Source organism: Ambystoma mexicanum, chromosome 6p, assembly GCF_040938575.1.
Source record: "Ambystoma mexicanum isolate Mex_15411 chromosome 6p, UKY_AmexF1_1, whole genome shotgun sequence".
Lineage (NCBI taxonomy): Eukaryota > Metazoa > Chordata > Amphibia > Caudata > Ambystomatidae > Ambystoma > Ambystoma mexicanum.
In genome coordinates, this window is record NC_090935.1 from 672149345 (window position 1) to 672176357 (window position 27013).

General features: G+C 47.6%; 1 protein-coding gene across 1 annotated transcript in view; it reads right to left on the minus strand.

Moving 5' to 3' along the window:
- Positions 1-27013, minus strand: part of ACOT12 (acyl-CoA thioesterase 12) — an 816096-nt gene that overhangs the window by 772647 nt on the left and 16436 nt on the right. Inside the window, exon 2 of the mRNA XM_069627558.1 lies at positions 3612-3681. Coding sequence (XP_069483659.1) covers positions 3612-3681 — 70 coding nt within the window. The remainder of the gene's footprint in view (positions 1-3611; positions 3682-27013) is intronic.

Consider the following 27013-nt stretch of genomic DNA (forward strand, 5'->3'; position numbering starts at 1 on the left):
CCCTTCAGACCTGGGGACGCCAAGCGTACGAAGCGTGGGAGAGGGACAAGGACTCGCAATACAACACAACCTGGCGGCGGTTGCAGAGCCAAACTCCTTGGTAAGCTGGTCAGTCAACTGGATGGCCCAGAGACGCTTCCGAAGGCTTACTTGGCAGGAGATGGTTGAAGATGCCGGGAATAGCTGTTCCTGCTATTCCAAAGGTCGAAGCACCAGTACAGGCCTTCTGGTTCGATCAAAGGAGGACAGGGGCTCTCCGGACGACAGCAGTGCAAAGGAGGATTCCTTCAGCGGGTCACCAGCGATTCCTCGGTCCAGCCTCGTAGTTGCAGGATACTTGGCTCCTGTATTCCTTCGTTCGTGAGAACTCAGGAGATCGACATGGTAGTGGTGTTTCCAGCCCCCTCTTATCCACGGTTCCCTTCGCGCCAAAACGGAGGGGAGCCAATGGGAGATCCGCTCATCAAAACACATACCATACGTGGACCAATCACGGACCACGGTGGTCCCAGGCATTCACACCACCCTAGACTCTCTGGCACCCAGGATGTGTATTGGGACCAGACATCCCAGCCCACACCCTGGAGGCACGCAAACGACATGTAGAAGCCCGCGAAAGCAACCACGTTTCGCGGGAAAGTACATGCCCAAATAAGGAAGGCCCCGGGTCGCCGGACCTGGGGAAGGTGAAGGGAGCAAGACGGACAGTGGACAGGACAAAGGAGCCTCGCGGCCTGGCCATTTTGGGAGCCAGGCCACCATTTTGGGTTCAGTGCAAAAACGTGCTCAGAACGCCAAAAGGAGCTCAAAATAAACAAAACGATCGCTGCCACCAGTCCAGTCCCTGAATGACTTGCACCGATCAAATACCATCCTAAAAGAGTATCTAGGGCCTGTAGAAGGCTAGAGACCCAAGAGAGCTGTAACTTAGCTTACAGTGCCCTCTTGTGTCGTGTTGCACTAAAGCTGCGACACGATAAAAGAAACTACGGGAAACCACGTTCCCCGGTACTGACTGTCTTAAGGGCATGTCAGTTTCCCCGTAAGAAAGGAGCGAAAGCCCAGAGAAGTGCGGCAGAAGGCTGTACTTCTCTGGCAAAGTCAAGAACAAGGTTAAAAACAATAGCAAAAAGTTTAGGGGTTGCCACATGGAAGGAAAATTCCCTACAATTACGAAATCTTTCCTAACAGGGACGCAGGTACGTTTTTTTTTTTCCCCCTCCCAACAACCACTTACCTTTTTCTTGATCCTTTTTTGGGAGCGGACGCGCTGGGAACACATGTGTTCCCAGCGCGTCCGCTCCCGATGACCGCCATGGAAAGGGAAAACGGACTCCGTTTTCCCTTTCCATGGCGGCGGCCATTTTCTTGGCCGTTTCTTTTTTTCTGTCCCGAAACGCCGCAGCATTTCGGGACAGAAAAAAATTGCTTTTAGTACCCCGGTCACGCAAATATTGCGGGCCGGGATACTAATAGCAATATGACCCTCGTGGCAGGGGCATTACCGACTCTGGTAATGCCCCGGGGCCTTCGTTAAGGCCCTCGCTTCGCTCGGGCCTATAACTATGGGCCCCGGGCCATTACCTGAGTCGGTAATGCCCCCGCCGCTCGGGTCATATTGCTTAATTAAATATGTATTTATTGATGCAGGTTCAATATATATGTGCCACTCATCCATTGTCCATGAAACGATGCTATTTATTTATTTAAGATCAAACTATATATGTGCCACTCATCCATTGTTCATGAAACGATGCTATTTATTTATTTATGATCAAACTATATATGTGCCACCCATCCATTGACCATGAAATTATGCTAGTTACTTATTCATACTATTTATGTTAGAATGACACCCAAAGGAAAAAAAGGGCAATGTATTGATGTTATGGGATTATTTATTCAGTATGCCAAAGATATAAAAGCCTTTCCTTAGACCAAACAACCTCACGAGTTAGAGTTTTATTTCACGCTTGGTAACATACAGGAGTGACCAGGTTCATATAGATAGCAGTATAGTGCTGCACACTGAGTAATTAAAGTTTCTAGGAGGTTGTTTTTTGTTGTTGTTCACGGTCACACATTACGCCCCCCATGTCACATATTCACACATGGGTGCAGTAAGGTGTGTGTCCTTTTCTCAGGATCCCTACAGGTGGCTAATTTAGAGTTGTTTTATAACCCCTCCTTGGTGGTTCTCCTACACCCAACGGCACGCACACCTTGCACTACTCTCTCACCCATCCCACCACAGACCTGGTTTGACTTTGATACTGTATGTAGAATCCTTGTTCCTTTACCCACAAACATATCCTGCACCTCACTGCTTTCTAAAGCTAAGTTTCCATCCTGAAAATCCAGAAAATACACAAATAACTGACTTCCAAAACTAAAAGTGGGCTGTGAAACAAATGATCACAGATGCCTCATTACGAGGTCGGCAGTGTGGAAAGAATTGATGGGAATGCAGGTATTTCTGTTACTGCCAAATTCCCAGCGCATTCCTGCACCGCTGAACTACGGGATTGCTGTGGGTTGGAAGACTAACCTCCAGCACAACGCTGGAGATGAATCCACCACCCTACTGACGTTCTGGGTCACTATTCTCACATCAGAACTAGCCCCAGAAGTAATTCCGCCGAAAACCCCATGGAGTCCTATGAACTCTGAAAATGGGGATTTACACCGCCATCCCGCCAATTGTAATCCTGCAGTATGTCCGCAGGACCAAGTTGCGGTAACGGTAAATGAGTTTGGCGGTAGTTCAGCAGTATTACCGCCACCGTACCGCCAAACTCGTTATGAGTAGATATCTCAAAACTCTCGAATATTGTATCCATATGGCTAAATACTGACCATAGTATTGCATTTGCCTGCCGACTCTGCAAGTTCAGTCAACTAGACCAGGACCGGAGTCAGCTGTGCTCTCATGGGCTGCAGCTGGACGCTGCAGCAGTCAACATTTGCTGATCCGGCACCAAAGCAGAGCACTGCAACAGTCTTCAGTGGCTGGCCGTGTCTGGCGAGCAAGAACTCAGTGCAACGCCTTCTGCTTGGCCAAATTATTTCGAAACAAGTGTTGCTTGCAGATTTTGTAAAATGCAGGTGCGTTCTGATACCTATTATTTATGAATGAGTTATGTGAACGAGTTAATCAGACAAACCAAAATGGCTTCATGGATCTTGGGAAAAGGTATGAACCTACAGTTTCCCCTTATTTAAAAGGAAATGTGGTGAACTTTGGTTCAACACTTTGGAAAAGCTGGTAAACGAGTGACAAATGATCATTGTGTGTCTCTTTCAAGACGTGATGAACAAGAACACTATTGAACCGCATTATACATGGCGCATGCCGCCGAGAGCAGTTGGCGTGGCTCTGACTTTACAGCAACACGCTCCCACTTGCCGAGGACATCGCTGCGCACTGTCCTGTCGCCACTGTGCTTTGGTGCCATTAACCTTTGAACTCAGAGAGGGGCTGTAGACACGCTCCAGGGATGACCCTTGCACATCCGGGGCTCGCTGAGATGTTATCAACAAGGCTCTCTGGCCAGGTTAATGATCAGAGTTCTCCTCAGTCACAACGCAACACAAACGATGCCAGACCGTACCTTGCAGTGGCTTGGAAGCGGATGTCATCCACGGAGGCTGTGACGCAGGAAACGCCAGCATGCTTCTCAGCTGGAACAAAGACAACACAATATCCATTTACAATTTGAAATAGGATGCACCGTTTTAAAAGCACACATCACGCTAAGGGTAGATTTTCATCTGCCTTTCAGAAACTAAACGTAGTGAATTTTGGAGGGAATCATTGTTTTGTAACACGATACAATAATACACACGTCAACATGTGGAAAAGCCTGTGTTTAACACTGAAAAATTACAAGCGAAACTGGATTTTGATATTTGCATATGCTGTATATTGTGTCTTATCTTCTTCGTGCCGTTTGAACTTTTATGAAAAAAGTAATTAACGCGTTTCATTCGTTTTTTGCTTTTATTATATGTTCGTTTGAATGTTTGTTGCACGTTTAATACATCTTATCAATGCAATGGGGCACAAACTGGGATACTGCATCACAGTAATTTGTGGGGGTGTGTGGCACTTATTTTTGAGCACCAGCACTTATCTCAGACTCATTTTAATTATGAAGTGGTGATAGTCAGTGCATCCATCAACCACAATGACCAGGTGCGAGCTGTAGTGCAACCCGAAATATGTTGACACCGTGGGGAGCAGCTACGGGCGGTGGCAGCAGTGGTGGGGAAGTGCCCACCCGCAGTGTCACAGGAGTCAGGGCCGGTCTTTGTGTCAGGCAGCTCAGGCGGCTGCCTGACGTCAGTCGGCCTCTAGGGGGCGCCACACCAGCAGTCCGTGGTGCTTGTCCGCCTCGAGCCGGTGCTCCTGCAAAGCCAGGCCGCAGCAGCCACATTCATTTAATGTTACTATACGTGAGAGGACGCTAGAGAGCCGTCCAAGATGGCGGCCTCCCTGTGAGCTCCGTGAAGCTCCCACGAAATCCTGATGAATCGTTGCTATCGTGTTGGTGAAACTAAGCTCTGACGCCGGCATTATATAGGCGAGGCGCTTTCGAACCCGGATCCACAATTATTCTGCCTGCTGCCTGACGCTTCACCTTGAGACTTCCGGTGGAGAAGAACCCCCCCCCCTCTTCCCCGTGCGGGCCTGGAGTCGCGGCCTCTGCTCGGGCGCGGAGGACTGGTAGCGTGGAAAACCGTTCGGCGATGAGGAGCCTGCCGCCCGACTGCAACATCCGGGATGCGACAGGCTCTGAGACTGCCGGATGAGCCCTGCGGTCTCGCGGCCGCGGCGCCTGGGAGCGACCTGAGAGGAGCGACCCAACTAGCACCGGTGCGGGGAAGAAAGTCGAGGCAGCCGCCCGTGACCAGCAGCAACCCAGGTACGAGCGCCCAACGCTTCCCCTCGCCGCATACACATGCGTGGCGGAACGGCGGCAAATCCCCGAGCTCCCCCGTGTGACAGGCAAGTCAACAGAACCGCCAAGGCCTTGACGGGTCGCATGACAGCGAGCCGGGAGTGAGCAGTGCTGACCCCCGACCACGAGGCATAACTCCTGAGGCCACGTCGGCCTGGAACCCCGCTGCCCCCAGTCCAGAAAGCAGCAGAAAGCGACGGGAGGCGCGCCCGGGCACGCATGTCAGAGAGTCCGGGGAGAAGAATTCGGCAGTGAGCGGCACCCCAGGGCCCCAGCGCTGAAACACACTGGGACGCCTCGCTGGTCCTGGAACTCCGGACATCATACAGAGGCACCCCATATGGACCCGAGCCCTGAGAATTGCTATAGATTTCCCCTGGCGCCGGGCCCCCGGTGCTAACCCAGAAGTGTACTTCCCAACAGCACTGCCACCTACCCTCAACCCAGCAGCAAATATCCGGTGCATAACGAAGACACCATATCATAGGAGGTGACACAAGGCCCTGTCTCCAGGCCGGCTCGCTCCGCCACCAGGCCCGGCAAGGTATAAATACAATCGCCCTACCCGATCGCACGGACCAGCACCACACAGCTTCCAGAGTCACGGACGCGCCTGTCCACAACAAGAATGGGGAAACCAGATAGGTCGCAGAGAAAGCTTCCTTTTGAAAGTTGCTCCTCTACCAAAACGGCCCCCCCCTAACAGTAGGTCTCATTCCCCCACCCAGGCTCCACCTCATGACGGAGAAGAATCACAGGACTTTGATATCAGGGAAATACTACTTGACCTCAAAGCCAGCATAGGAGGCCTGAGTAGCAAACTAGACACACTTTCCTCCAAAGTGGCCCAGCTCCAACACCGGCTGGACGGGCATGCGAACCGATTAGATGCAGTCGAGCAGAGGGTATTCAGACCTTGACGACGGGGCGTCAGCTATGGCTACCAGAGTGTCCTCACTCGAAGCGCAGATGAAAATAGTAACGGCCAAAAATGAGGACTTAGAAGGTCGCTCCCGGCGCAATAATATAAGGATCGTCGGAGTCAGAGAGCTCCAATTGACCACCAAGATGGAGGACCACGTAGAGAAGATCTGCACGGACTTGTTCGGCCCTAATATCCTGTCCAAGCTTTTTGTAGTAGAGCGAGCTCACAGAATACCTAACTCAAGACCTATCCCCGGGACGAACCCACGTCCCATTATAGCTAAGCTGCTGAACTATAAAGATTGTGACGCAATCCTCAGGGCCGCAAGAGACAAAAGAGACCTGCAATACGATGGAGATAAGTTACAGTTCTTCCCAGACTTTTCACAAGCAGTCCAGACACAAAGACGGTCGTTCACAGCTGTGAAGCGCAGACTGCAGGAAAACCAAATTCAGTATTCAATGATATTCCCGGCGAAACTCTGCATTCAATTTGAAGGGAAGACCCAATTTTTCAACACACTCCCAAAGAGACAAGTGACTATCTGGATCGTAACGGCTGTAGGCCTGCCCATAACAATGGTCTCCCACAGAGAGGGAACCGCCCGAGGAGAGACCCGCCATAAAGCTATCGCCGGGAGCTAACACAAATCAAATTCACCTGCTCTCTGCCGACGGAATACATTCATCTCCACGAAAAAGAAATGCAACAGTGGGAGGGAGCAACCTCGTCTTGGAGGGCTACTAGCGCCCCTTGCACAGCAATGTTGACAGTTTGGTTTATAAGGGATTGTTTGTCGTGGGCCTGTTGGGGGTTGCCCACCCAAGGGAGGGATTCGAGTTCAACACAGCCGCCTTTCACCCCGCACCCCCACACGGAAATGAGCACGCAGCTCAAAGCTGTCTGAACAGAAGCCAAGCTCTCCAGAATCTCGCATGAATCTATTCATCAGTCACATCATCCAAACCCATCAAATATAAATTCACCAGACCTCCCTGATGGCAGCGACAACACTTAAGGTCGCCACCTGGAACATTCGTGGTGGTAACCAGCCGGCGAAAACAAGGAAAGTCTTCCAATATCTCCGAAGGCATAAAATCAACATTGCCATTCTGCAGGAAGCACATCTCCTGCCATCGTCGGAACTGCACTGGGCCAGATCCTGGGGCTGCCATAGGTATTTCTCATCATACTCATCCTATGCCAGAGGAGTCACAATTTTAATAGATAGGAGAACGAACTTCAGTGTAATAGACTCGCAGAAAGACTCTGAGGGAAGAGCTCTATTGGTGAGGATGATAATCGCGGGAAAGGAAGTAGTAATTGTGAACTCTTATGCACTGAATACCGATGGTCCAACCAACTTTAACTGGGTGATGTCCCAACTGGAAAAAACCAATGCGGCAACCATTATATGGGGAGCAGATCTCAACACACCAATTGATCCCAGACTAGACAAATCCCACAACACAGCGGGGAACCCGTCCAAAGCCAGCGCTCAAGTTCAAGAGATCTGCCAGACATTTGGCCTAACTGACACCTGGAGGCAGCATAATCGTGACGCGAAGGACTATACTTTCCACTCTGCCGTCCACGACACCAGTTCCCGGATTGATTATATCTTGGCATCCTCCCACAGCCCATTCGTCTGGGGGATGAGTCAAATCTTGCCACGCACCCTGTCCGACCACTCAATGGTCACACTCGAAGTCTCCCTAGCGAGCGCAACAGTTCCTGGACTCAACTGGAGATTCAAACATGGCTCTCTCGCCGACACAGTCTTTGCAGATGAACTATGCAAGGAAATAATGGCCTTCATCGAGACAAACGTTGGTTCTGTCGATTCCCCCCGGCACCATTTGGGAAGCTCTAAAATTCTTTGTACGTGGCATATGCCTGGCCAAAGAAAACGGCATACTAAGACTGATCGGGAGAGAGCTCTCAAGTAGTGAGAAGCGTTTGAAAGCTCTAGAGCATCAAGTTCTCATTGCTCCAAATTCTCACACTCAAGCCGACCTAAAGGAGGAACTTCTGAAGCTCAGGGAAACGGCCGAACGGGAGATAACATTTCGGGGTCATGATCACCAAATCCGGCAATATGGGGAGGGACAGAAACCAGGCACCTTGTTGGCCCACCTACTGTCAATGGACAAAACCCCGACACGAGTTGAATGTGTTAAAGACGCTCAAGGACAGCGGGTATATACTAAGGAGGAAATCGCTCTCACGTTCCGGAATTTCTATCAGAACCTGTACAGTTCCAAAGGTAACTGAGATCCGAACTCTATACAGGAGTATCTTAACGACACTGAGCTATACTGGGTGGAGGCAGACCTGCGAGAACCACTAAACGCTCCGATAACAGAGGAAGAAATTCTGGAGGCAATAAAGTCCCTTCCAAACTCAAAAGCGCCAGGACCAGACGGGCTCATTGGAGAGTTTTACAAAGCCCACGCATCCATCCTCGCCCCACTCCTGCTCGGCGTCTACGAAGAAGCAGTTGAGCACGGAAGCCTTCCCCCCACACTGCGTGAAACCAATGTTATGGTACTACATAAAGCCGGCAAACCCGCAGATGAATGCGCATCTTACAGGTCGATCTCCTTAATCAACTTGGACAACAAAATTCTTGCCAAAATACTTGCAACACGGCTACTCCCTCTCATGCCGGCCTTGGTGATTGGAGACCAAGCCGGATTCATTCCAGGACGCAGTACCACATACGGCATCAGAAGACTGTTCGGAGTCATCGAGGCCATAGATCCAACACAACAGGCGATTGCGGTACTTCTTGACGCCGAGAAGGCGTTCGACTCTGTTGAATGGCCATTCATGATGGCAGCGCTTAGACAGATGGGCTTTGGTAATTTCTTTATCAAGTTGGTGTCTCTGTTATATAACGACCCGCGGTCATATGTCACTCTGGGTAACACTAGATCCACGAGCATATCACTAGAGCGTGGAACAAGACAAGGCTGCCCGCTTTCAGCACTGATATTCGCCCTTCTCATGGAGCCTTTGGCTTCGAGATTACGAGAAAACCAACTGCACCGAGGGCTTAAACTAGGTCCTCACAGATTGATTGTTTCTCTTTACGCTGATGACGTCATATTGTTTGTCAGTGACCCCCAAGAGAATCTTAACCCTGTAATGCGCGAAGTGATAAGATTCGGCCAAATGCCTGAGCTAAAAATGAATCATTCCAAATCGGTAGTGTTTCCCTTGACCCCCAATACAACTGAATTTATTGACGATCACGGCTTTAAATGGGAGCACTCAAAGGTGCGCTATCTGGGCATTTACATGTCACGTAACCATCATGAGATTTACAAAGATAATTATGTCACCACGCTAAACTCAATGCAAGAACGTATCCATAGGTGGAAATCATTACCGTTAACGATATGGGGCAGATTATCCTTGATCAAGATGGTAATTCTTCCTAAACTTCTGTATTTATATATAAACATCCCACTACTCGTTTCCAAATCCTTTCTCCAAAAAATCAGGACGGGAGTTCTAGAGCTCATATGGGCGGGTAAACCGGCTCGTGTCGCGTATAGCACTCTGGTGTTGCCAACATCCAAGGGGGGTCTGGCGCTCCCAGATATAGAAAAATACTATTGGGCGGCCCAGGCTCACTTCCTGAGCTATTGGTACGCAGAGCATTTCGTTCGCCCACACGTGCAAGTGGGACAAGCCCTGGCCTCACCCGACCTGCTAAGTGCTGTCATTATAAGCCAAATCCCAGTCCTGTATAACACGCTTAACACAGTCCTGTCTACATACGCAATCTGGAAAAAGATGGTGACCAAATATGGAGTAGACGTGAGATTCTCCCCTCTACTTCCAATCAGATTTATTCCCGGCATTCCCCTCACAAACGAAAAAGGGTTTCTAATATGGGCTGACAAGGTCAATGTCCACTCACTCGGAGACCTGTTCCCTGAGGGCACCTTTCTAACCCCACAAATGGCCAAAGATAGGGGGGGTAATACTTCCCTAGATGTTTTCCTTTATTTTAGATTACGCCATACCTTACACAAGTTATTTCCCTCATTTCCTAAACAACCCCCCACCTGGGAGTTACTACATAACACAATTCAAGCGCAGAGGGAAGGGAGATTGGTCTCGCTGTTATATAAATCCATGGTGGCCGATATTGGGAAACCCAACACTAAAACCCAGCAAAATTGGGAAACTGCCATTCAGGAGACGATATCCACAGAAGATTGGTCCTATATCCTAAACCAAACCCAAAAGGTTGCACTGAATACTCGTTACAAATTAATACATTTTAACTTTGTACATCAAATATACTATACCCCAGTCAAGAAGCACAAACATCATCCAGACACGTCGCCCCAATGCGAAAGATGCGCAGCGGCTCGTGCAGACTTCCTCCACTTGGCCTGGGACTGCCGCGGAATACGACGTTTCTGGAACTTACAAATAACTGCTGACATCATAGGCGAACAGGTGACCCCGCTTCCGCTGGGGCCACTCCTGGGTCTCACTAAATACCTTCAAGCTGCATCACGTAAATTAGCAGCCCTTCTTCTGGTGCTGGCCTGGAGGAGGATCGCCATGTCTTGGGGCAGAGGCCCACTACCCAAACTTGATGACTGGAAAAGAGACATAACATACTGCCAGAATGTGGAAAGCGAATTTATAAGAACCCTACCATTGCATGCACGCCCCCCAGACATTTGGGGACCGTATATCGCATATCTGCTAAACAGTAATGAATCTGTAGGCTCTGATTCGTCTGGCACCTGAAAGGAGACTATGGAACTGAGATCCTCCACATCCCTCTGAACTTTAAATTTCGGACACCGATGAAGAATTAAATTGGGCTCTAATTTCATACGGGGGCGGGAGGGGAAGGGGCGGCTTCGGGGGGGGACAGTTAATGGGTAATGTTATGAAGTTTTTTTCCTTTCTTTCTTCCCTTCCTTTTCTCTCAACCCTCCACCTTTTACACCTTTTACACCTCCCGTTTCCTTTTTCTCAAGTTTTGATCGTGCACCTTGTTGGTGCGATTGTATTTCAAGGGTATGTAAAATTCAAAAATAAAGTTAAAAAAAAAAAATGTTACTATACGTATTCTAGACTAGTAGCAGTGCAGCCTCGGCCCTCAGGCAGGGTAGGGCAGCAATTGGAAAATTAGGAACATTTGTTGCTATATTCACTTCCCCCAGGTGGTGCCTGTGCCACTGGCACCAGCCAGGCCCATGGGCGCATGTGCGGCGTGCCCTCCACCAGGGCTATGCGCGCGTACTGACACTCTTACAGTGACACAGCACAGGATTGATTGGGGCTGGCGTTGTCGGGCCCCCACCATTACGACAAAAGAGGAGCAAGTGGGTACGCAGCAGGTAAGTGTTTGGGGGCCAGGGCAGTGGGGGCACTGCTGGCCGGTCATGTGGTGATGGCTCATGGTGAACGTGATCTTGGCTGCTGCTGCTGGCCTGTTGGTTGGTGGTGACAGGCGCGGGGTGGGGTTGCGCTCGTGCCGCTGCCTAACTAAGGGCCTCTAGCTTCTACTGTCCGTGGTCCAGGAGGGGCCTTGCCCCCCACAGTTGGCTTGTGATGAGGCCAGTTTGCTGTGGGCTGTTCCCTTTGTGTGTGCACGCACAGGACAGTTTGCAGGTTATTAAACCCTTGTAGTGTGCCTCGCGAACATTTAATTCCCGTGACCCCCACCCCGTCTTCTCAGGTTCCCACTCTGCCTCCACAGTGACACACACATGGTCCATGCGCAGAAAGGTGCGCATTGTCGTAGACACCGGGCTCACTCAGTATCAGCCATCGCTGGCGCCCACAGCAATCTGTGCTCAGGTTTGTGCACGTGCGTGTACTGGTCGTGTGTTCACTTACGGTAACCTCTGCTACCAGTCCTGCGAACATTTTTGAGTTAAGAAATGCCCTGCGCTGCCTGTTTTGTCTACGTCACCCGTTATGGTTCATTTTCTTCTGCCATTATGAATACAGTACATAGCAGACCTTGCATGTTTTTGGTGCCAGTTGGGGTTGGTTATTATACTAAATTTGTATCCACGTGTGTGGTTTGCCTTGTGTTTCTTTCCAAAACTGTGAGGTGCTTATGGGAATTAGTGGGACAACTTCCTCTCGAGCTCCAGGAAAGGTGGTCTGAATCCATGAGGTGTGGATTCCCAGCTACTCCCATTTTACCACACAGTGTGAACCTGCGCATATTGTTTCAGGTCGCTCTGCCTCATTTCCAATAGGTGCCAAAAGCCAAAAGTGCCTTTCTTCGCTGTGTAAATGCTTGTATTTTGGCTTGGAAACTTGTGCACTCAATCTTTGATCAGCACCAACATGAACTCGGCTACCAATGGAGCTTGAAAGGTGGAAGTTGGTACTAATATGAGCACACAGTAGGAGTATTTTTTTTTGTTTACCTTGTTAATTTCATATTTGAGGTACAGAAATAAAAGCACTTGCCTAACGAGAACCAAGCTTGTGGATAAAAGAGCTACCGGCCTCCGCAGGTGTGTTGGAACTTGCCACTTTTGTGCGTCGGGATCCCATTCATCGGGACTCTGCAGTAATGGTCTTCTGCGGGTGTAAGTTGAACATTGTGTTGCCTTGGCCTATTGTGGTGAGTTGTATTCAGCCCATGTGTGTGTTGTTAGCACCTGCAACCACTCGGAACTGTACATAATTGTATTTAACGTGTTTGTGCCAGAGTATGCTGTTTGTCATGGTGTTGCTTTGAATATGTATGTATAATATTGAACTGTGCAAGCAAGTATTGCCGTACAACTGAGTGGTGGGCACACAGGAAGAGTAACAAGGATATGGTCCCAATACGGTTTTATTTACAATAAAACTCTTCAAACCAGCCCTAAAACCCTCACCTCGATGTACAATGTCTGGTTAGTCTTGGCCTAGAGTGTGCCACAGAAAGTGTTTTTATGGCAGCGCAACTTAACAAAAACTGCACATTAGCCACCTCTGACTCTACGACATACATATATTGATTGACTACAAGTTTAGCCCTTCCCAAAAGATGTTTCTGTATTGGGTTGGTTGGGCATGCCCACAGTGAGACCCAGCCCTTCCTCATCTAAAAGTTTTCAGAAACACGAAGCAAAAGAGCCCATGTACCCCATTTGAATGGCTGCTGATGCAGCCATTTAATACCCACATCCAACAATTTAAGCTGTCCAAATGAGCATGTATGTAATGTTAGGGTGAGTATTTTGAACCCTGATATGAGCACCAAGCCATGCATCGGTTATGCATTTAGAGATTCACAGATACGATCCTTTTATCACAGAGTTGTTTATCAAATTTAGAGATCTCTGATCACTTTTATAGTCCTGAAATGCTCTGATTTAATGCAAAGCATACAGGAATCCTCATTGGTGCTATTTGTCCCCTTCCCACTCTCAGAGATATATTTTGAAAGAGTACAATAAGATTGAACCAGACTGTCCATCTTGGAATGATAACCTACTATCAGAAAATTATTCATATGGTTAGTCTAGTATTGCCCCTTGTGAAATACATGTGAGGTGGTACGAACAGAACAACTGGCTGCAACACAGGGCCAGTGGTCAGCGGGCCCTCAGACCCCTGCAGGCTGGTCACACTGCAGTGTGCCTGTATGGACAGTTTGAAACTGCATTCAGGCAAGGCCTTCCCTAAGACAGGTGACAGAAAAACCATTTACTTGGGCAGCAAAGGCTGTGTTTTCACATTACAATTCTTCTGTAAAGTACTTGAATTACAATGTAATGAAACTAGCTTCATTTATATAGCAATTATTTATTTATATTGAGGAGGGGTTTTGTCGCACAACAGAGGTGTAGTTTGGGAGTGACGTGAGCCAGTCAGGCGAGGAGGGGCGCATTCCTATGTTTCGCCCTGGGCAATCAAAAATTACATTGGCCAATTCCTGCATCTATCCGACGCTGTGCTTCAATTTGCAAGGGCAAATTCAAGAAAGTTACTTTTGAACACATAATACAGGTAACGTTCTAAGACTGTCACCTAGTATCTAATGTAGGCATTTTCTATTTCATTTGTATTTCCACCTGGTCCTTAATGAAGTGCCCTATTTACAACATCTGTAACACATTTTTCTGGTTGTCATTTTTAGGGGTCGGGGCGGGGGGGGGCGCCAACGAGGTTTCCCGCCTGATGTACAATCTGGTGTAAGACCGGCCCTGGACACAGGATATCTGAGAATGGCAAAAAGCAGCAGGTTTTATTACAAACGGCTTTGACAAGCATCTTGTAAGTAGGTGACAAGATATTCTGTGCCCCATAGGGTGCAGGTTACATAGTTCCTGAGGCATCCTTGTGGCCCACTGTATCACTGACCAGTGACTTGAGACTTCCGAAATACCCATGCTGGACACTGGGACTGCAGTGATGTCTGCCAAGGCTTTGCCGGTATTTCTTCACTGCTCTGGTAACAAGAACACTTGGAATGCCTAAACCTATTTCGGAGATCTGAGCAAAGCCGGACCTCGACAATTTGAAGAGGGGCATTGGACTATTCCAGAAAGATCTAGCATGCCTGCAGTTCCGGAGCGCACGACTTCCGTCAGAGGACTGCACTTTTTAACGCTCATCAAAGGCAGTGCCTTATACAAAACTTAAAGCGGGCCATGTACAAATCCATTTCCTGTCAAATCATTTTCAACAAATGAAATAAGTATCGAAGAACAATTTACCTGTAATTGAACAGTGTGTCTTTGAGAAAATACCCAAACAGTATATTCAAATCAGGTAAATATATTCATTACAAAAAATCTTTAATTCTCTTTATGACAAAGGGATTGAAATCTTGTAAAACACAGATATATGCAAACCAGAAATACATAAACAAAAGAACACCTTTCAGTATAAACTGTGGATTTTATTTGTTCCTGCATATTTCAGTGTAGCATAAATACATATATAATCACCCCCAACCAATATCAGCAAATCATTTCTAAGAACATCAGGGAAGTTAGGGTGTCAACATATGGTTCGATGGCAACGGTCGATAACCACATGGCTTCCTCTGCCTTCTTCTTCAGGACTATACTTATATAATCAATTTCTCCCAGTGGGGTTAATCATTTCCTATCACTAACTATATAATACATTGCAATTAATGTCTGCGAACTGATTATATATTATTTCCACACTAAACATCAAACCTACTTGAACAAAGACTGCTTTCTAAACTACATCTGGTCTGTTTTCTTCTATTCAATAAGGTTCATGTTACAACACAGACACATACATCCCACTCTATTGCTGCATCACAACTAATTAACCAGCAGCTAACACTTCCACCAAGAGGGTCAATGGGGTGGTGGGGCAAGAAGAACAGCAGCGCATAACCTGTAACGTCTTCGCTTCCAAGCTTCTGGCGATGTCTGCGCGAGCGACCCGTGAACTTGCCTGCATGTGACAATCGTGGTTTGTCATATCCTGTTCTACCAGGGTCTGTCCTCGAAAGACTACTAATTGCTAAGCCAATGCCTCCAGAGTATTGGATGTCGCTCTCCTGTCACAATCCGATTTCAAGTGTGCACATTTTCATGTGTTATTGGGAGTTCACTTTCCTCTGGAAGTGGAGAATAATATAGCTGCCAGTCACAAGGGAGGCATGTTGATACTCAATCATCTCTAACCTCTTAATAGCTAGAATATCTGAATCACCAGGGCCCTACCAGAATGGGCCCAAGGGATCAGTCCTTAGACAGAGAAACACACTCCATGATTGTCAACACCCTACATTCCAGCTAGTGTGAATGTCTCAACTGATAGGTTGAGCTGATGGTTCCAGTCATTGGTCGCTTTTTCGCTTCATTCTTAGTGGTCCAACCAGAGTGTTGATTGGTTCCTTTAGCCTTGCTCACATCTGAGAACAATTCTCTTATTCCAATGTTTTCCTTGGGGGCCTCCATCATTTATGGCATGGGGTGGAAGCAACGTTCTTCCCATGGCCAGGCAGTCTCCTATTTGACTTTCTTCTGGTTCCTTTCTTTGCCTGTGTGCCACAAATGATTCTGCATGAACAGGCTGAGGTCCTGGTTTCTGCTTCTACTGCAGTGATGACTGGGTTCCTCCGGGGCTGTTTGTGTTTGGCTGCCGAAGCGCACGCCTAATGGCTTCACTTGTTAGTGTGAAGTTTGAATGGATGCCACTGAAGTGGAAAGAAGGTAGAAGAGGAGTTTGAGCACGATCGGACAGCGAGGTACCCACTGTGGCCTACATGGGATGCTCTTTTGCTTTCAAAAGCCTTGAAGTCTTCCTTTGAGATGTTGAAGGATATTCTTCTTTGTTTCCTTTCACCCGCTGTATTATTTCTGATAGCCTTTTTGTTGGGTGAATTGGAGGTTCAACCCTACTACAACCATATTTGGAAGTGCTTTTCGATATAGCTGGGGTCACAAACTACCAGTGGTGGACTTAAGGCCACTGTTCATTTGTCTGCTGTCATACAGCATATAGATGCAGGCTCAGTGGCACAAGCTGTCCTTCAGGGGAGATCACGGGAGGAGATACAGGGGATCTCCTTCACCGCCATCTAGCATGCACAGACTTAGGCTTTTACCAAACATATTTGTACATTATTATAGGATCACTATAACGGTCTTATACAGATATTACCATGACTAGTGTTCTGTCGATGGTTCTTTTGGTTGAATAAAACAAAACTGACATAGCAGTTTGCCTATCTTGGTGTTTTTTTACACTGGCCTAAGTCGACTCTTTTACGCTGCTTTGATAATCCCTGAAACAGCAAGAACTATAATGATAAAAAAGGGGGTGCCATGTTGATTACTTACTAGTGATCTTCACCCCACATCTTGTGTGTCTCTAGTCCCCGACCAAGTTACAGTCTTCATCCAAGTTAGGAACTGCTTAATAACTAACAGGGTGATCAGGGAAAGGTAATGATATTTATAGCCAGAGAGAGTAGGGAATATTTTGTTGTTTTTACCTGGACTCACGCCGGAATGGCATGGACAGTAACAAGGAAGAATTGGCTGGGCTTTTTTGTTGGCCCATTTGAAATTTCTCTTTCTCAGCCAAAAATGTGAATGATCCCTAACCACGCAGGCCTCTCAGTCCATGACAATGTCCAGCTTCTTGGACCAAAACTGGCTCTCTGAAATGGATGCACTGCTCAGTGTGCATTCTTAATAAAGGTAAGGTCTACCTATTTATCCTCATAGATCTCTCACCTGGCTTCAATGTGGAAACTTGCCCGACACGGCTCAGCACACTAAAACTCACATTAGTGTAACAGTAGTAGAGTAGTGCATAACCAATGTTCATTATACTTACCCAACAACGCTCACACTATAATTTTACAAAAGCACACTGTTAGGATTCCTTTGGGGTTGTTATGGAGGAGATGGAGGAAGCACCATTCTCGCTAAAGGCAGTGGAATGCAAGATGGCGCCTCCTTGGTTTCATCTCAGTAATTCACAGGGAGCCCTCTAGCCTTTTTCAACATGGCGGCACGCTCACTACCCGTTCTATATCAGTCATCACAACGAATGGGTAGGTGCGTCGCTTCTGTCTCGCTCCATTGTACCTAAGCTCCTTGCCTCTGCACTACGAACTGTTGCTACTTCATTAGCGTTATTTATTTCCCTATCTCCGTCTTGCCCCTCTCCATTCCTTTCAGCTCTCTTCATCGCACTTCTTTGCAGAATTTACTCATTCCTTCTCTTTTTTCTCTTTCTTCTACCTCCCGTCCTTCTAACTACTCTTACTATTATTCTATCTGTTTACTTTTCTTTGGCGATTCTTGCCGCCGGTTTTCTTCTGCCTAATTGGGAATTTTCCCGTTCCGCCTTTCAAACTGCAGTTACCTACCTTCCTCCTGGTTTTCCCTGCTGCCCTCCTGGAGCCCCTGCGCTTCTTACTCCAGTCGGCAACGTACCAGCCGTTTCTTTGCAAGCCGCACGCATTGCTTCTCGCAATCTACTTACTATCATTCTACAATTGCTACAGGCTCCACTCCACTAGGATCCATCTACAGCACCCCGAACTCCTACTACTTCGGAACTTGGAGTGTCTTCTGGACTACGACTAATTGGGTTTTCTTCCCCACAAGGGTTTCCCAGGGGTGCTGCCCCTGTGGTGCACAGAGCCAGGTTACTGGCCTCTGGACGCCGTGGGGGACGCATTTCCATTTCTACTGGTCCGCCACTGCCAGCACCTGCACAAGACTGCAACTGTGAGTACACAAACGTGCTTCTGTCTAATAGAAAGTGACGCCCAAAAAAGGAAACGGATCAGCAGGTGCAAAAATTAAATGCAGCAATGCAGAACCTTAATACCGAGGTTCAGACCTTAAGAAACGAAAACGCAGTCCTCCGACAAATGGTGACCTCCCGTACTGAACTCCCTCCGGGACCGCTACCTATGGGGAAATATGACGTAAACCCTAAAAGACTTAAAGAATTTTTAGACTCCTGTGTGGTACAATTCACCCTGAAGCCCTCATTTTTTCCTACCGATCGAGCAAAAGTCAGCTATCTGATTTCAAATCTATCGGGCAGTGCTCTTGCCTGGGCCACACCTCTAGTTTCTACCAACAACCAATTTATGGATTCTTCTGCTGGATTTATTAACAGTTTACAAGCTATGTTTGGTAGAAAGGAACTAGTGGTTTCAGCACAAGAGAACATACTCGATCTTAAACAAGGCAACATGGATATCCTTGCTTTCATTACACAATTCAAACAGCTTGCCCATGAAACTGCATGGGCAGATGATGCTCTTTTGACCATTTTCCGAAGGAATCTATGCGAAGAACTCAAGGACGAAGTCTCCAGAGTACCACACCCGCAGAATCTAGCGGAAATGATCACCTTGGTACTACAGTTAGATTGCTGCATCCAAGAAAGAAATCAAGAAAAACGCAAGGGTAAATTCCGTTCTCCTCTATCTATTCCGAAACCAGAGGCTCTCAATCCCACCAGAAGTCTTGACGTTGAAGAGCCCATGCAGTTGGGTATGGCCAGAGGACCCTTAACCCCGGAAGAAAGACAGCGGAGAAGAGCTTTGGGGTTATGCTTGTATTGCAGGTCAGATAAACACGTATTGAAAGACTGTCATCTAACATCTCCCCGACGTCTGGGAAATGACTCCACCCACCCATAAAAGGAACCATGAGTGGGTCTGTGGTGCAGAGTTCCCAAGAGAGTCATTCCAATACCCAAAACATGGTAGTGATTCCTGTCACACTACAACTCCATGATAAACTTATCTAACAACTCCCTGCTTTGGTGGATTGCGGAGCCGCTGGATTATTCATGGATTCGGAATGGGCATCTAAAAATAATATACCCTGTATCAATAAAACCTTGATCCAACCAGTAGAAGGAGTGGATGGCACTCCTCTGTCTTCTGGACCGATCATAGAAAACACAGCAGCTCTTACAATGAAGATCTCCACCCATGAAGAGAGTATCACTTTTGATCTTATAAAGGCGGCACACTACCCTCTGATACTAGGACTGCCTTGGCTTGTCAAACACAATCCTTTTATTACTTGGTCTGCAGGGACTTTGTTTTTGAGATCAGAACAATGTCTCAATTCCTGTCTACCAGAAGGAGCTGTTGGACTGTTTTCCACATCAGTTCAACAGGATACATCCCCAATGAATCCGACCATATCAAAGTTAGCCCTCCTTCCGGAATGCTACCGGAATTACCAATCTGTCTTTTCTAATGAAGAATTCAAAGAATGACCACCTCATCGTAAAGACGACTGTTCCATCGATCTCTTACCAGATGCGGAGGTACCTTTCTGCAGGATGTACACCCTATCGAGCCCAGAGAAAGAAGCTTTGAAAGAATATTTGCAAACTAATTTGCGTCATGGCCTTATAACCGAATCTAAAAACTCGGCTGGAGCCTCTCATTTCTTTATTCCAAAGAAGGACTGTAAAGAATTAAGGCCTTGCATAGATTATAGAGGCCTGAATAAAGTTACCTTCAAGGATCGATACCCCTTACCTCTCATACAAGACATTCTAGAGGCAGTAAGAGGTGCTTCCATATTTACAAAACTTTACCTCAGAGGAGTTTACCACCTTATCAGAATAAAAAGTGGAGATGAGTGGAAAACCGCATTCCGCTCGCCTTTTGGGCATTGCGAATATCGGGTAATGCCCTTTGGGTTAGCTAATGCCCCTTCAGTTTTTCAGCCTTTTGTTGATCACATCTTTGCAGATTTGCTATTACATACCCTCATTGTATACTTGGATGACATCCTCATCTTCTCCCACACATTACAGGAGCATGTTCATCACGTGACTAAGGTGTTAAGCCGACTCCAGAAACACCATCTATTTGCAAAAATTGAGAAATGTTCATTCCATTTACCCAGCATGCCTTATTTGGGTTTCATATTATCCGCAGAAGGAGCGGCAATGGATCCAAGGAAGGTCAGGGCCATTTACCAGTGGAAACCACCTCAGAATCTTAAAGAAATACAAAGATTCCTAGGGTTTACGAATTTTTAGCGTAAATTCATTCCAAACTTTTCACAGACCATCAAGCCCTTCACCAATCTTCTACAGAAAGGAAAGAACTTCTGTTGGGACTCAGCAGCTCAACAAGCCTTCAAAAAATTGAAAACTGCCTTTTCCACGGCTCCTGTTTTGAGATTATCTGACCAAACCAAACCCTTTATTCTGGAAACAGATGCATCCGAATCAGCCATAGGTGGAGTTCTAAAACAGGTGTCCAAAGAAGGTATAGAACATCCTATCACTTACATGTCCAAGTCTCTGACATGTTCAGAACGCAACTATACGGTTCTCGAAAAGGAGCTTCTGGCGATTAAAAGAGCTTGCCAAGAATGGAGGCATCTACTGTTAGGAGCTCAACATCCAGTTCTAATCCGAACTGATCATCGAAATCTGAGAGTACTACAAAATCTGGAATGCCAAAACAGTCGCCAAGCCCGATGGGCATATTTGTTTTCGTCCTATGACTTTGTACTTACTTACATTTCAGGAACCAATAATCAAATTGCAGATGCTCTTTCCCGAAGTTCCTACAATACGCTCCCGTTCACCCCTGAAAAGATGATGCCTCATGCAACATTCCTCTTTTTCGTATCATCATTTTTGCAGGGCATACCAAAACAAAGCCAGAAAGTACCTACGATGGAAATTAACAAACACCAATTGAGAAAAGACGGAGGACTCTTTTTCCATCTGTACAAATTGTACATACCTCTTGGAACATCTAGACAACAGGTACTTCACATGTGCCACGACCATAAAACAGCAGGGCATAGAGGAGTTGCTACCACGTTAGAACTGATCAACTGGCATTTTTGGTTGGCCGAGGTACAAAAAGACGTCAATTACTATATTTCATCATGCTCTATTTGTCTTCAGTCGAAAATTCCTCGACAGTTACCCACAGGGAAATTGGTTCAGCCAGCTCTGCCTACCCGTCCATGGGAAAGCATTTCTACAGACTTTATTGTGGAACTACCACCCTCCTCTCACCACACGACTATCATGGTAACCGTAGACTCTATGACCAAACTAGCCCATCTTATTCCCATGACCAAGCTACCTTCCGCAGCTCAAATGGCTTCTTGCTTTCTCCAAACAATTTTGCGCCTCCACGGATTACCAAACAGCATTATATCCGACAGAGGATCACAATTCATTTCCACCTTTTGGAAACATCTTTGCAACTCCTTTGGAATACAACGTCACTTAACATCAGGGTATCATCCGCAGTCCAATGGCCAGACTGAAAGGCTAAATCAATCCTTAGAGCAATACCTTCGTTGTTTTATTTCTGCCTCTCAGGACAATTGGAGTGCGATGTTACCTTATGCCGAATTTGCATATAATAATTCTCTTCATTCAACCATACAGATGTCACCATTTTTTGTACGTACGGATTCCATCCTTCTATCTTTCCAACAATCACTCCACAAGCCACCAAAGTACCTGTTGTAGACTCTCTTGTGTCAGACATCCAATCAGATCATTCTACCGCTTTCGTAGCACTTTCAGAAGCCAGAAGCAGGGCTAAAAGACAAGTAGACAAGAAACGCTTAAAAGAACCCATCTATAACTCCAGAGACATGGTTTGTCTCTCTTCAAAATACCTACCAAGGTGTCTTATACCTTCAAAACTGTCTCTGAAATACTTTGGTCCTTTTTACATCATTGAAGCCATAGGAAATGTGGTTTATAGGTTACAACTTCCCCCGTCTTGGCATCGTATTCACAACATTTTTCATGTCTCACAACTTAAACCACATGTTTTGGACAGATTCAATAGGAAAACAATCATTACTCCCCCTCCAATAGACACTCCGGAAGGTCCAGAATACGAAGTAGCTGCCATCTGTGATTCCAGATACCACTGTGGTTCATTACAATACCTCATAGACTGGAAAGGATACAGTCCTTCGGATCGAACATGGGAACCTGCAACCTCGGTTCATGACCCCAGATTAGTACAGAAGTTTCATTAAAGCCATCCCTGGAAACCAGGACCAATGGCCCCGCGGGGAGGGCATACTGTTAGGATTCCTTCGGTGTTGTTATGGAGGAGATGGAGGAAGCACCATTCTCGCTATAGTCAGTGGAATGCAAGATGGCGCCTCCTTGGTTCCATCTCAGTAATTCATAGGGAGCGCTCTAGCCTTTTTCAACATGGCAGCACGCTCGCTACCTGTTCTATATCAGTCATCACAACGAACGGGTAGGTGCGTCGCTTCTGTCTCGCTCCGTTGTGCCTAAGCTCCTTGCCTCTGCACTACGGACTTTTGCTACTTCATTAGCGTTATTTGTTTCCCTATCTCCGTCTTTCCCCTCTCCATTCCTTTCAGCTTGCTTCATCGCGCTTCTTCGCGGAACTTACTCATTCCTTCTCTTTTTTCCCTTTCTTCTACCTCCCGTCCTTCTAACTACTCTTACTATTATTCTATCTGTTTACTTTTCTTTGGCGATTCTTGCCGCCGGTTTTCCTCTGCCTAATTGGGAATTTTCCTGTTCCGCCTTTCAAACTGCAGTTACCTACCTTCCTCCTGGTTTTCTCTGCTGCCCTCCTGGAGCCCCTGCGCTTCTTCCTCCAGTCAGCAATCACTACGCCTCTCCGTGCAGCTCCTCGGCAACATACCAGCTGTTTCTTTGCAAGCCGCATGCATTGCTTCTCGCAATCTACTTACCATCATTCTACGATTGCTACAGGCTCCACTCCGCTAGGATCCATCTACAGCACCCCGAACTCCTACTACTTCGGAACTTGGAGTGTCTTCTGGACTACGACAAATTGGATTTTCTTCCCCACAAGGGTTTCACAAGGGTGCTGCCCCTTGGTGCACAGAGCCGGGTTACTGGCCTCTGGACGCCGTGGGGGACGCATTTCCATTTCTACTGGTCCACCACTGCCAGCACCTGCACAAAACTGCAACTGTGAGTACCCAAACGTGTTTCTGTCGAATACACACTCAAAATCCTCCCCGGTGGCGATGCCATTGGATGCCAGCAAGGGCTCATTAAAGTTTGAATGGGCCCCTTGGAGCATTACCAAACAGCATAGGCTTTTCATTTCACTAATGTGTGGACTAAAGTCAACTTTGCCTATAGAGGAACATAACATAAACTGGTGGATGCCTAGAGACTATTTGTAACTCCATGTTGCAACACCACATTGGACGAGTGCCATTAATTATGCTCAAACAACTAAAATGAACTTTAAATCAAGTGTCTTTTCTTGGTAAGCATGCTCCTTTAGTTCTTGTCATGATATTGTACTGTGGTCTGGAACCTTTAGCTTGACAGTTTGTTTGGACTACAACTTCCATCAGCCCCAATCAGCATAGTCAATATTGAGGGATCATGGAACTTGCAGTCCAAAACATCTGGAGGGATGCAAGTTTGCAGAGTCCTCAAGAGTCTCATGAACTGATGTATTTTAGATAACTGCTCCTTGTCAAGCTACTATCTTGTTGACTTACATAACATCTTGGTAATTTTACTTCCATTAACAGTAAACATTTGTCTTTGGGGGTCATTTTCACTGTAGCAGAGTATTGCTTTTACACTTCCATTTTGTATTTCAGCTCATTTTTCGTGCCCTTCCAGTGCATGGAAGTGACACAAAGCTTTCCTACTCCATCTTGGAAGAGGACCAGGTTTTACGCCTGCATGAGCTTTTCCTTCGGGTGAAAAACCAATGGATTCCTATGGAATCTGCCTCACACTTTCAAAGCAGAAAGAGGGTATGGGCTATGGAAAGGAGGCAAAGGGGTACCCTGGAGGGTCTGGGGCATGCTTTTTCAAAAGCAATGGGAAAATTTGGACCAAAGGAGCAAAGCTCCTACGACACGCTCACCTGGCTTCTTTGCTGGAAGGAAGGGAGCGGACACTTCCACGGGTCAGTAGACCCAGGAAACACGGGCCGCTGCACCAATCAGAGTAGGGGAGGGGGTTGGGAGGGATTGGAAAGCAGGAAGAGGGTGCGGGATATGGAAAGGAGGCAAGGGGGGAGCCTGGAGGGCCTGGGAGCGCTTTTTCAAAACAATGGGAAAGTTTAGGCCGATGGCGCGAAGCTCCTATGACACGCTCACCTGGCTTCTTTGCTGGAAACAAAGGGAGCGGACGCTTCCACGGGTGGGTAGACCCAGGCAACCTGGACCGCTGCACCAATCAGAGCAGAGGGAGGGTCAGTAGGCGGGAGGGATCGGGAAAGCAGGAAGAGGGCTATGAAAAACAGGCAAGTGGAGGGCCTGGGAGGGGCGCTTTTTCAAAAACAATGGGCAAATTTGGGGCAAAGGAGCAAAGCTCCTACGACACGCTCACCTGGCTTCTTTGCTGGAAGGAAGGGAGCGGACGCTTCCATGGGTCAGTAGACCCAGGCAACATGGGCCGCTGCACCAATCAGAGCGGGGTGGTCGGGAGGCGGGAGGGATCCGGAAAGCAGGAAGAGGGTGCAGGCTATGGGAAGGAGGCAAGGGGGGAGCCTGAAGGGACTGGGGGGGGTGATTTTTCAAAACAATGGGCAAATTTGGGCCGGTGGAGCAAATCTCCTACGACACGCTCACCTGGCTTCTTTCCTAGAAAGGAAGGGAGCGGACGCTTCCATGGGTCGGTAGACCCAGGCAACACGGGCCGCTGCACCAATCAGAGCAGGGGGAGGGTCGGGAGGCCGGAGGGATCAGGAAAGCAGGAAGAGGGTGCAGGCTATGGAAAGGAGGCAAGGGGGGAGCCTGGCAGACCTGAGGGAAGGGCGCTTTTTCAAAAACAATGGACAAATTTGGGCCAAAGGAGCAAAGCTCCTACGACACACTCACCTGGCTTCTTTGCTGGAAAGGATGGGAGCGGACGCTTCCACGGGTGGGTAGACCCAGACAACATGACCCGCTGCACCAATCAGAGCAGGGGGAGTGTCAGGAGGCGAGAGGGATCGGAAAAGAAGGAAGAGGGTGTGGGCTATGGAAAGGAGGCAAGGGGGGAGCCTGGAGGGCCTGGGGCGTGCTTTTTCAAAAACAATGGGCAAATTTGGGCCAAAGGAGCAAAACTCCCACGTCACGCTCGCCTGGTTTCTTTGTTGGAAGGAAGGGAGCGGACGCTTCCACGGGTCGCTATACCCAGGCAACACGGGCCGCTGCATCAATCAGAGGAGGGGGGGGTCTGGAAGTGGGAGGGATCGGGAAAGCAGGAAGAGGGTGTGGGCTATGGAAAGGAGGCAAGGGGGGAGCCTGGAGGGTCTGGGGCGTGCTTTTTCAAAAACAATGGGCAAATTTGGGCCAAAGGAGCAAAACTCCCACGTCACGCTCGCCTGGCTTCTTTGCTGGAAAGGAAGGGAGCAGACGCTTCCATGGGTCCGTATACCCAGGCAACACGGGCCGCTGCACCAATCAGAGCAGGGGGGAGTGGCGGGAGGGATCAGGAAAGCATGAAGAGGGTGCAGGCTGTGGAAAGGAGGCAAGGGGGGAGCCTGGCGGGCCTGGGGGGGGCGCTTTTTCAAAAACAATGGCCAAATTTGGGCCAAAGGAGCAAAGCTCCTACGACGCGCTGACCTGGCTATATATAGCTACATATATTCTGCCTGGCAGTAAATGTCTGCTCTTGTAAGTTATACTGTTAGTCTCTTAATTCAGACAAAATGCCTGCTTTATTTAAACCTACAAATGCACAAAAGTTTCTTAGAGCCCCTCTAACCAGAACAAACACGGCCAAATAACCTGTTTTATGGGAAGGTGCCCACTCGGGAGGGTTTACAACCACATTTTAGCTCACTGTACCTTTCAAAGAGGAGAAATCTACATTTGCATATCAGTCTTTGTCCCACCCACAATGGCAGTCCAGCACCGTAATGCTAGGCATTTCTCCTCTGAACAAGAGTACCAACAGCAACCCAGAAACGTGTTTCGGCCTAGTCGGGCTTCATTAGTTAGGTGAAACTGTGTCTCTCTAGGCACAGTGAGCAAGGGGTCCATGTTTGAATTACCCTGGGTAACTTAGGGTGAACCTAAAGTTCCTGAAAATGCACAAAATGGTCTGGGAGCCCCTCGACTGAGAGCGAACACAGCCAAATAACCAATTCTATGGGAAGGTGCCCACTCGGGAGGGGCGTCAACCACGTTTTAGCTCACTGTACCTTTCAAAGAGTAGAAATAACCATTTGCATATCAGTCTTTGTCCAACCCCCAAGGGCAGTCCAGCACTGAAATGCTAGGCAATTAGCTTCTGAACAAGAGTACCAACAGCAACACCAGGGACGTGTTTCGACCTAGTCTGGCCTCATAAGTGAGGTGAAGCTGTGCCTCTCTGTCTGGCAGTACATGTCTGCTCATGTAAGTTATACTGTTATTCTCTTAGTTCAGACAAAATGTCTGCTTTATTTAAAGTCAAATCATTCAATGTCTTCAATATTGCTGTACCCATCTTCAGAAACACTTGGTTATCTCCCTCCTTATTTCAGCCCTTACAATCAGCCACAGGCTGTCACCAGGGGACTAGTTCCATATGTCAATAATCCTGTTATCTTAGAAAGTGGGCATGACGCCAATGTTCTTCCAAATGCTTCTTGGCAGCATGCTTCCTGTGTGTCAATATAAGAATACATAATAGAATTATCTGG